This window comes from Ammospiza nelsoni, chromosome 4 (assembly GCF_027579445.1).
Source record: "Ammospiza nelsoni isolate bAmmNel1 chromosome 4, bAmmNel1.pri, whole genome shotgun sequence".
Classification (NCBI taxonomy): domain Eukaryota; kingdom Metazoa; phylum Chordata; class Aves; order Passeriformes; family Passerellidae; genus Ammospiza; species Ammospiza nelsoni.
In genome coordinates, this window is record NC_080636.1 from 75,786,251 (window position 1) to 75,797,324 (window position 11,074).

General features: G+C 52.8%; 1 protein-coding gene and 1 long non-coding RNA gene across 2 annotated transcripts; one reads left to right on the plus strand and one right to left on the minus strand.

Annotated features, from left to right (window-relative positions):
- Positions 1 to 1,794: 1,794 nt before the first annotated feature.
- Positions 1,795 to 4,107, minus strand: HAND2 (heart and neural crest derivatives expressed 2). The gene is made up of 2 exons (XM_059470504.1): positions 3,553 to 4,107; positions 1,795 to 2,614 (listed from the first exon to the last, which is right to left on the minus strand). The coding sequence occupies exons 1-2, from the start codon at positions 4,105 to 4,107 to the stop codon at positions 2,516 to 2,518; spliced, it is 654 nt and encodes a 217-aa protein (XP_059326487.1). The 3' UTR covers positions 1,795 to 2,515.
- A 705-nt stretch (positions 4,108 to 4,812) lies between these two features.
- LOC132072868 (uncharacterized) lies at positions 4,813 to 10,857 on the plus strand. Its single transcript, XR_009418419.1, has 3 exons — positions 4,813 to 5,121; positions 5,491 to 5,585; positions 10,723 to 10,857. It is a non-coding gene; the product is annotated as an uncharacterized LOC132072868 (long non-coding RNA).
- The last annotated feature ends 217 nt before the right edge of the window (positions 10,858 to 11,074 follow it).

Genomic DNA, 11,074 nt, shown 5'->3' on the forward strand with positions numbered 1-11,074 from the left:
GGCGCAGAGCTGAGGCCAGGGCACTGACATCCCCATCTACCATCAATTTACCTTCTGCTTCCCCATTTAGCTTTTAACGTCAAAACCTACATTTTTGTCGGCTCCGGTCTGTCTAGGGCTCCTGTGATTTAGCTGCGGGAATGGCTGCTCCTGGGAAAATAGCAACATCCTCGTTAGTGAGCAATTAAGAGCAATCCTCCTTAGCGGATTCAGAGGGGCTCCCTGTTCTGATAAACTGACGTTACAAAACCATAAAATTATTAATGTGGAAATATTGGACAGGCGATTTCTCTCCAGTTCGGAGATTGGATACCGGAGCCGTCCGCCGGCCCTACCGCGCACCCCCCGGGGGAGTTGCAACCCGCTGACTCTGTCGAGGGAAGGAAGACACAGCATTTGCAGAGAGGCTGCCCATGGGGTGCCCCACCGCAGCATTCGCAGCCACCCCTCACCCCTTTAATTTTTTCCTGTGCCGCCACAAAAAAAACCAAAACCAAACCAAACAAAAAACCTGTTTGAGCAGGGAACGCAGAGTTGCGAGGAGCTCCAGATCATCAGCTGGGCAACTAATAGGCAAGGAAAAGCAAACAAGGGGGCAGATTCTTCTCCCCAAGTGTTATAAACAGAGGCAAGTGTCTGTAAACACAGACCCAGGCCGGATAGCAGAGCCGGGCTGCCTGACCCGACGGGAGGGAGGGCACATCACTTTTGTCTGGTTGTTGTAACCCCGCAACCTCCCCACTGTCAGCAGGGGCGGCGAAGCGGCGCAGGGGCTCCCTTATCTTTTTATGGGCAATTGCACATCTACCTACGCTTACTGCTGGGTCTGATTGGAACCACTTCCTTAGGCGCGGTGGCACGGGAAGGCCAGCAGGTATGCAGCCCTGGACCTGGAGAGAGACCCAGCTTGGTTTAAGCAGAGGTGATTTACGTAAAACGTTAAAATACGAGCCCTAATGTTATTACGGAAAAGGTGGAAAACATTGCCCTTAATCAGGAATGGACAAAAAACACCTAGACCAGCTTCCTTTAGTGAAAACCATTCATTTTCTCCTTGCATGCCTACGATACAGAAGGATGCCATGCATTTCCCAGCATTGAACTCTGCTGCTCGCCCTGGTACTGAGGAGCAGAAAAGCCATCAGACTGGCACTGGGATCCTTGTAAAGGAGTCGATAGACAGGGAGAAATATTTAAGGGAAGAAAGATCCTGTTGGCGAAGCAATCAACGTACTAAAAAGAGACAGCATGAGCTGCTGCAGTTTGCAGCTGGATAAAAAAAGGTTAGAAATAATTATACTCGCTGTGGCGTACTGGAAACGTGCAACCCAGGAGAGTTTTAGGAACCACAAAGTTAATATTAAGTTCATCGTAGCTCATTGTAAATCTTACCTATTCCCTACAGCACACCCTCCCCACCTCCCCCCCAGACCCCCGCAAATCCCTTGCCTTGTTCGCTCTTTCCTCCTTAACGTAAAATTCCCTGCTACACAAGCACTCCGCGCTCAGCCCGCCAGCCTCCCCGGCCTGCCCCGGCCCCTGTGCGGGCACCGCGGCCGCCCGCGCTCCGCGCACGGAAACCGCGCGGCTCCGCCGCCCCCGAGCCGCCGCCGCTTGCGCCCGGGTCCGCTTCCCGCTCCCAGTGGGTCCCCTGCATGGAGAACACCACCACAAGGAATTCCTATTGGGATGAACTGCCGGGTTCTGTTCAACACTCACGGGGGGCTGAGACGTCCCTCCCTCTAGCCCTCCTTTCATTCAGTCACTTGCTTAAAAATAAAATTAGGAGCCATCTTTATAATTTAGTTTACTTCCGAATATTTTAAATATTATGAAAAAAAAAAGCCATAAACAACGCTGTTATTCAAAACATTTTGAGGTATAAAACATAAAAAGATTTGGATTTTCTTTTCTTTTTTTTCCTTTTTCTTTTTTTTTGCTTTTGTTTTGTAAAAAACACACACAGTGGTTTATTGAGTACTTACAACGTTTACACCTTCAATATTAATTAGATTCCACTTTTTCCCTTACGGACGGAAGTGCACATAACCAATAACTGTTGAAAACATCTTCAAATACTGAACGACCACAACAAAATTACAACACTAAATACCGAGTCAATCGAAACATTGGTGCAACTGCTTTTGTTGAAATATAGCTTTATAATCCCATGAATATTTATATCCAAAAGGCCAAGTATTAAAGATACACTTCACATACACACTAATGCCAGGGAGGGATTTTTTTTTTTTCCTTTTCTACGGTTCTGTTTTCCCCACGTGTTTTATACAGAGCAAATAACATTCACGAAACATTTAGAGACGTTACCCCTTACCAAGCTGGAGTTTCCTCTTCATATATGGAATGCTTTTTCCCTCTCCTTCAAATATCCACATTTTGGGGGGTTGGGGGAGAAATTGCACATAAATAAACTGGATTATTCCAAATACAAAGAGTCCTCAGAGGAGAGCTCACTACCGAGACTAAGAGGACGGCTCCTCCAGTCCTGCCGTGCTCACTGCTTGAGCTCCAAAGCCCAGACATGCTGCGGCCAGCCAGTCCTCCCTTTGGTTTTCTTATCGTTGCTGCTAACTGTGCTTTTCAAGATTTCGTTCTGGGGAGACAGGATGCGAGGGGAGAGAGAGAGAGAGAGAAACAGAAGGGGGAGAGGAGAGAAAAAAAAGTTAGATATATTCCTCCCCTTTCTAGGTCGCATCTGCTCTGCTTCGACATCGAAAGCTACGAGGAGACCCGAGCCCATCGAGGCCTGCGGGCTTCGAGAGGCATCACGGGGACCTCCATCCACGGCCCCTCGCCGCGGGAGAAGCCGCCGCCGGGCCCGTGGCGGGGCAATTCCCGCTCCGCGCCACCCCGCTGCTCTGCCGGGCCGGAGCGCGGGGCTGGGGGCTGAGAAGCGCCAGCCGTCCACGGGGATTGCGATAAGGCCTCCCCTAAACCAGGCTCTCCCTGAGTGCGGGGAGAAGCTGGGCACCGGTATGTACCGGGGCAAAGCCGGTAACGCATGCGAGCGCGCCGCGGGGCCTGCACGGAACTGGGCTTGCGCTGCCCGGCCTAAACCGACCCTCCCGTTAAAAATCGAAAAGGCTGAAGCGCGGAGTGCAGAGGCAGGAAAGCCTCTCGCTGCGAACCTCGGACTTGCCGAAGGCTTAAAGCCGGGCTGGGCTTAGCAGGTAATCGTGCCGACACATTTCCATTTAAGAGAGCAGAGGCTTGCCTCCTGCGAGATCAGAGTTTGGGATACGGGACAAGCAGCAGCCCGGGAACAGCCTCCCCGGGGGCCCCTACTGCGGCCGCCTTTTCCCCGCGGCTGCTCTCAGCCGACGGCCGCTCCCGGCTGTGCACGGTCCCGCTTTAGGCTCGCAGCTACGGCCAGGGGCCGGGGGACCGAGGTGTCCCCCATGGACATTCCCCGGCGGCTCTGCCCAGAGAGGAGCCGGGTGCGCTCGCATGGGGCGCCGAAGGGCGACCGAGCAGCCTCCCCTGCGCGGCTCCCCCGCCCCGTCCCGCCCCGAACCGCTCCGAGGCACTGACCAGCTCTTTCTTCCTCTTCTCTTCCTTCACGTCTGTCTTCTTGATCTCTGCCTTGAAAGCCTCCGCCTCCCCGTTCTGGTCGTCCTTCGCCAGCAGGTCCATGAGGTAGGCGATGTAGCTGGTGGCCAGACGGAGGGTTTTGATCTTGGAGAGCTTGGTGTCTGCGGGCACGTTGGGGATGCACTCCCTCAGCTCCGCGAAGGCGCTGTTGATGCTCTGAGTCCTGCGCCGCTCCTTGCGGTTCGCCGTGCCCCTGCGTTTCACCGGCCGGGGCCCCCCGAGCCCGGGCGGGCCGTTCCCGGGCGGCACCCCCCCGTAATGGGAGTGGTCCATGCCCGGCGCCCCGTTGGCGTACTCGGGGCTGTAGGACAGAGCCATGCTGTAGTCGGGGGGGGACATCTCCGGGTGGCTGCTGATGAGCCAGCCGTGGAAGTAGGGGTTCTCCTCGTGGCCACAGCGGGTGGCGGCGGCGGCGGCGGCGGCGGCGGCGGCAGCGAAAGGGTAGCCCTCATGGTGCACCACCGGGTGGTGGGGGAAGCCGCCCACTAGACTCATCCCCGCTCCCTAGAGCACCCCACCCCGCCCCCCCGGGCCCCAAAACAAAGGCTTCCCCTCCCCGCCCGCCCCCCACCCCGTCGCAGCGGCGGGAGATGCTGCCCGCCGCTCACCCCTCAGCACTGCCCCGCTGCCCGCTGCCTCTCCATAGGGCGCTGCTGCAGAGTCCCCGCGGGTGCCCGAGCGATCCCCCCTCCCCGGGCGCCGCCGCCGCCGCTCATGCGTTGTGCCTCCACCTCCTCCTCCTCCTCGCCCGGGGCCGGGTCTTCGAGGAAGCGCGCACAGAAAAAAAAAAAAAAAAAAAAAAAGGAAAAAAAAAAGAGCAAAACTACGGAGAGATGTCGACCAAAACAAAAACGGCTTGGCTTCCCAGCTTGGGATCTTCCTCGCCTCTTGCTTCCCTCCGCTCTCGCCAAGTCCGCCGCGGCCCGGCCGGGTGGTACTTACACGCGGCCCCCCTCCATGCGCCCCCGGCTCGGGGCGGGCGGCGCTGGCTCTGCCCTGCGCGGCGGCGGGGCCGTCAGTGCTGGGCGGGCGCTCGCATCCCTGCCCGCCGCGCCGCGCTGCTCGGCGCCCCGGCGCTCCTCTGGGGCATCCGCGCCGCTCGGCCGGGCGCTGCGGCGGGGCTCGGCGCGGCGCGGGGCACTGGCAGGGCTCCCCGGCCCGATCTCCATGTACAGCTACATGTTTAGGGCCGCTCGGGTTAATATATGTCGTCAGAAGCGGCGGCCGCCAATGGCCGGGGCGGGGGCGGAGCCCGCCGCCCTCCGCAATAAAACTTTTTGATGTTCGCTCTGCTAATTGCCGAGCTCCTCTTTTAGGATTGGCTGCCCCTCCGCATCCCTAATGTAATTAAAACAAGGGGGGAAAAATTATCATGGAGGCAGAGGTTAATGCAAGTGTTTAGCAGATGCCTTACAGTAAAATCTGCATTAAAAAAAATTTAAAAACCCCGAACAACAAAACCCCCCTACAAACTCGTTTAAACTTAAATATCGGATAATCTCAAACCAGGTACAGTATGGATCCCAGAAGTTTATTGGCAAAAGTCTATGTGAATGGGCTCTGAGGTTGCTTCGGCAAAGCGTTTTGTGCCGGTCCGGGAGGAACAAATTAAACCGGCTCGGAGGGCACTTCATCGGTGCCCGGCTGCTGCAGGCATGCCCAGCAGCCCTCCGGCTCCTGGCCGTATCGCTGTTAATGCACACCACGAGATCACTGTTTCCGTGAGGAGGGCGGCGGAGCGGCTCTGCCTCGCCTGTCACCCGCCTGGCGACCCGGCTGGCCGGGGCAGGGAGCGCTCGGGGCTTGGACGGGGGTGGCCCTGTAAGAATTGTTTTGAGTCAATAACAATAAGCCCGACTCTAACTGATTCTTTTCCAGTTTACTGCCTGTCCTGTGCACCTCCACCAGCCTTCACGCGAGTGGCTCAAAAATCGCCTGAAGTCGGTCTCATGCTTTTTGAGCTGGTATGATCGGTAAGTAACCGAATATTTTTTCCAGCATGTTCCGAGCTAATTTTCTAGCTTTTACTAACAAATATATAAATATTTCTCAGCATTCCTGCTTCTGCGATAAAAAGACCAGCATCTGCGGAAAGCAGATGTTATCGAAAGGGAATAGTTAAATGTTTGCTTAGCATCCAGGCCAAGGAGGAAATCTCCTGTAGCTATTTAGGTGCTTTGCTTTAGTAAGCTTGAAGATATTACAAAAGAAAAATTAATCTCAAGCTGTAGCTCATGGATAACTCGGAGGCGAGGTGCATTTGTTGCCATCCTCAGATGGAGCAGAGCATTACTAAATAGCTGCGAAATACCAAATACCCACTCTTATTTGTGCTGGCTGACGCCTGGGCTGATTCGGCGTATATTGTAACGCAGTTCTGCAACATAGGCCGTGTGGAAAACTGTGTCAACAGGAGCTGAGAGGTCATAAATTAAAGAAGGAGAAAGATAGAGATGGAGGAGTCTGCGAAAGAAGGCAGCAAGAACTGTGGTCCAATTTCTGCAGCAGCTTAAGGCGCTGTCCGGCCCCTCTGCAGAGGCTGCGGGGGTGCCTCGGGGGAAGAGCTGGGTGTTGGGAAGAGAGCGAAAATCAGCTCGATGCCCGGGGAGAGGAGGCAGGCTGAGCTCGGGCGGTCCCGGTGTGAGAGGGCTGCTTGGTACAGGGCCGCTTGTTGGGACCGGGGGCTTTGCGGGTGCGTCTGCCGGCTCCCGGCCGGGAATGCCCTGCAGGCAGCGGACGGTCCCCGCGGGTGAGGCCGGCAGCCAAGGAGCAGCCTGCTGTCCTAGCCGGGGCTGCTTCCTCGGGGGAATGCTAAAGGCGAGGGACAGTGCTGGCCCCGCGGTTCGGCAAGAACGGGGAGCGCGGAGCCGGACCCAAAGGGGAGACGCGCACGGAGCACAGACATGCAGGCGTAGGTTTTTATAAGCATATACGCATATGTGTGAGCGTCTGGGTGTAAACTGAGTACGAAAGTGAAAAACTAGTCCAGATGTAGAATTGATGTATATACACATATATCTTATACGTACACACACATGCTTGTAGCCAGCTGATGGATATCTGTATCTATATATGCACAAGCACACGTGTATTTATTGTGTTGTCCCGAGGAAAGGACGTGTCTGCAGTGTGGATTTTTAAATGTAAGGAAGGCCGTGGGCAGACCGTGCAGGCAGAGCCCTGGAGCGGCCAGGCAGCGTGTCCCCGCCGTTTGGGATGATATGTCTGCAGGGCGCAGCCTGGAAACCCACCCTGTTCCTCCAGCTTTGTTTTGCTGCGATATATTCCTGATGGGAAGAAGAACTGGACCTTGTCGAGGCCGGAAAGTTATACTGGCTTGTAAACGGGCGTGTGTTTCTTTATACTCTCCCTGCTTGTGTACGAGCTTTGCGACACACTGCAGGTTAGACTGCAACTGTGACAGGCTCTGTGACAAGACACTACTGTCGCTCTGATAGCATCTCCAATGATGAAGGAAACGGAAAACATGAGACAGAGAAAAAGTAATAAAATATACAGGAGATATCGATCAGAACACCAGTCTCCAAAGCTAGAGTCGTGATTGCTTAATTAACTTTGGAGAAAGAGGATGTCTAGATAAAGCACCCAGAAGGATCTTATATATATATTTCCCTCTTATCCCAGCAGTTATTTATGAGTTTTATTAAGCGAGTTTCAGAGCAAATGCAACTCTCTTGTCCTCCCTCAGTTTTTAAATGCTCAGGATTTCCCATCATGTGTTATAGCCTTTTCTGTTGGGAAAAGGCTACAAGCCATGATGGGAAAAACGTTGAAAAACGCTGCAGCTCAAAGTACCCTTCCCGATACTATGCTCAAAGTCCGCTAAAAGCACCATCATTTATACCAATCTTACACTTATTGATTTGATTGGATTTTTTTTCGTGCACAAATCATATGGTTTAAAAAAAAAAAAAAGAAAAAAAAAGAACCCAAGGGAAAAAAAAATAAAAACAGAAAAGAAAAAGAAACCTTAGTCTTATGTCAGTTTATTTCCCTGCCAAAATAGTTGCATGTTAGGCGGCGATTTATTTGGATTCTGCTGCCAAACAGGACTCTCCTAGCCCGCTATAATAAAGAAATTTCGGTGGAGACTGTGCCGAGGCTGGTTTTCTCTTCCTCTACCCGCTGCTTAGAATTTATTTTCTTTTATTTTTTCGGGAATCGGTGCGCGTGGGGGCTGTATCGTTAGCTGTGCCCTGCGTTCTCGCCCCCCGAGCCCTGCCGCCCTCGGCGGGGCCGGCGGGAGGAAGGGGCTGCCCTCGGCCCCGGTGTGTGCCGGGGAGCGGGGCCGGAGCCCTGGCGGGGCCGGCGGGGCCGGGGATCGCTCCGCTCCCGCCGCCGGGGCCGCCCCTGGCCTGCCCTGCCCTGCCCTGGCCCGGCGCTCCGCCGCCGCCGCCGTGCCGCTTATCGCCAGGTCACTCCTCTGCTCCGGGCCGGGAGCGGGGTGGGAGCTGGGATAACAGAACAACAGAGCCGCGCTCCCCCCTCCTCCCCGCCGGGCTTGTGTGAATTAAGCTAAATTGCAAATTAAGCTAATTTCTCCGAATCGGTCGGGGAAAACCGTATGGAAACGGGGAAGAGATGCCGACGCTGGGTGGTCGGAAAGCCACATCTGCTGGGGACTCCCGGGCTGGCTGACCTGGGAACAGTGCGCCGGGCCAGGCCTGTGAGCAGCAGGCCAGGGGCAGAGAGGCGCCTCGCCGGTGCCTGGGCAGCGAGCCCGCTCATTGCTGCTGGAGCGCACCTTCCTTTTGAGGAGCGCCCGAAACCCGTGGGACAATGATGCGGACAGGGCAGCGGCGGGAGCCGCAGGCACCGCTGAGGTGCCCGGTACCGACGCCAGACATACCCATCCCTGCTCCGTGCAGCAGCACCGGGATGTCCCTCCACAATTTTCATTAAAGCCGAGAAATAATCAGACACACGGAAGCACCCCGAGGACACCCCGTCCTGTGCTTTTGATGCGCTGCCCTGGCCGTGCTGCTCCCTCGGCGTCTCTCCCTCCCGCAGCTCCCTGAGTGCCCGGGTGCCGATTCTCCCTTTCCCCCGGCTGCCCACCGCATCGCTCAGCCGCCCGGTGCTCGGCTTGAAAAGCCGAGACGGGTTTGAATTTATAGAGTGCATGATGTCATTGACCCGGGACCAAGCGTATCAGAAAAGGGGGTATCATTCTCGGGTGGATTCAGGGATGCTGGACCATCCCGTGTCCCAGGGATGCCATGCATCCTATATCTGGGGCGTCGCTTAGGAGCTCGTGAAAGAGCATAAACATACAAGAAAAGGCATTTTTGAAAAGAGGCACGGAGAAATATGATTTGGAGGTCAACCTGTCAGTGCGGGTTAATGAAAAGGACTTGCGCCTAATGGGCCTGGCTTGCACCCTCTCTTGTGCTCACACAACCTGTATTTCAACGCCCTGGGCAGAGGGCGGGATCGGGCCCAGCAGGCCCGAATTAATCGCTGCCCTTGGAGGTGAAGGAACCCTGGTTTACGTTACTATTATCGGTAAAGAACGCCCACATATTTCAGGCATGATAATCTCTCAGCCGTTGTGTATTAAAATAAAAAAAAAAAAAAAAAAAAAAAGAAAAAAAGAGGGAAAAATAAAAAAGAAAAAAAGAAAAAAAGAAGACCAGGGATGAGAAAAAACAAGACACCAAGACACTGATCATTTCGTAAGTTGCAATGATTGGCAGTAAGCGCAGGACCCTACGCGTTTTACCACTGCATGTGCAAGCAATTATTCGAGGATTGCTTATATTTGTGACTGAGCATCCAGAGTTGCATTTAGACCCTGGACAGGAATCAGGGAAAGAAAAGGAAAACATAACGAGTTCCAACCAAGAGCCCTTCTTTGTCAGAAGAATAGTAATAAAGACCTTACAAAAGTCTGCAGTGAACACAGTGTGTCTCTATTTATTGGAATTGTTATGTGCATCTCCTACACATGCACGCGTGTGTATAAACACGAACACGCAAACAGACAAACACGCTATTTTCCCACTTAATATTTGTTTGTATTCCCGGGAAATAACATCTTAATTTGCTCTTGAGCTCGACTCTGACGAAATAGCTCGCGAATGTAATTGCCTTCATTAACGAATATTTTGTCGTCCAGCATCTGAAGTTCAGACGGTGGAGGAAGGAGAAGGCTAGGCTGGCATCGTTTTGTGTTTAGGTTAACAAAAATCAACACTTCTATTGTCATTCTTCATGGAAAGTCTCCATTTAACGAGGCTGGGGTTTAGGGAGCCTTCATAGATCAAAGGTAACCTCGCTTGGCTTAGGAGAAAAATCCCTCTGGAGCAGTGAAAATTAGCCGCAATTTGGCCCTAACTACACCCCCAAAATGTCGCTGTGGTCCTGCCGCTGTCCCTCGCTCCGCGTGCCCGCAGCGCTGCGCCCGCTCCCGCCTGCCCGGGTTCGGCTGCGGCACACGGGCTCGTCCGAAAATTCAGCAGCTGAGTCCCACAAATGCCGGCTGCACACTTGTTGCGAGCCAGCATCAGCCCGTGCGGCAGTTCCTATATGCGTATCTCGGCGTAATTGATCTGGCTGAGTGAGGTCTTTTTGGTAATTTGGATACACCAAGTCTCCAGTTAATGACATATAATCAGCCTTTAGGTCACTTGGTCATTCTCTTATTACAAACCCCTCCTGCTCTCTCTGATCTCCTTTCAAACTAAATTTCACACAAACAAATAAAGCAAGACAGGGACAAGTCCTTAAAATGCAAGAATGAAATATTGGAGAATTGCTCTTGGGGAACTATAAACATTTTTTGAAAGAAAAAAGCGAAAAGATAGGACAGAACATCTTATCGAGAAAGAGAGCATTGTGTACAAAACACGGAGGGAAAACCGGTCTGGCTTGTGTTAAAAGTGACATAAAATTAAAATAAAATAATTACAAACAGAAATGGTATCATGTAAACAGAATATAGGAGATTTTACTAGAAATGCACGGCCGCATACCGTAATTTGTTCGTTCAGATGATGCGATGGTACAACCTATTTGTGGATACACCAAATATTTATTTGCTGCGCTTTAGAAGGAAAAAAAAATATAATTCTTTATTCTTCTTTTCAGGAAAGTTAAGAAGCTGGAAAAGGGAGAGGTGAATGCCATGTACCTCCCCAGACCTGGAGGGGAACAGAGCTGCGGCCAAAAGGAGTGGGTGTAAATGCGACAACAAAAATAAATACTTTATATCACCCTGCAGAACTTATTTTACTAAGTCAACACTTTGTTTTTCTGCAGCTCACCTTTTCCTTCCTCTAGGGAGAGACAGTGCTCACTTTTTATTAGGTATTCCCTAAAAGTTTATTTTGATCTCCGTCCAGGTGTGTGTATACACACACACACACACACACACACACATATATATATATACACACATGCACACACATAAATACAATCAACAGGCAGAGGTTCACGTGTG

Excerpts from the sequence above, each read along its gene's own strand:
- HAND2 (XM_059470504.1), bottom strand. The coding sequence starts at position 4,107 with ATGAGTCTAGTGGGCGGCTTCCCCCACCACCCGGTGGTGCACCATGAG. Across the intron at positions 2,615-3,552 it reads AGAAGAGGAAGAAAGAGCTG|AACGAAATCTTGAAAAGCAC; the intron begins GTCAGTGCCTCG and ends CTGTCTCCCCAG.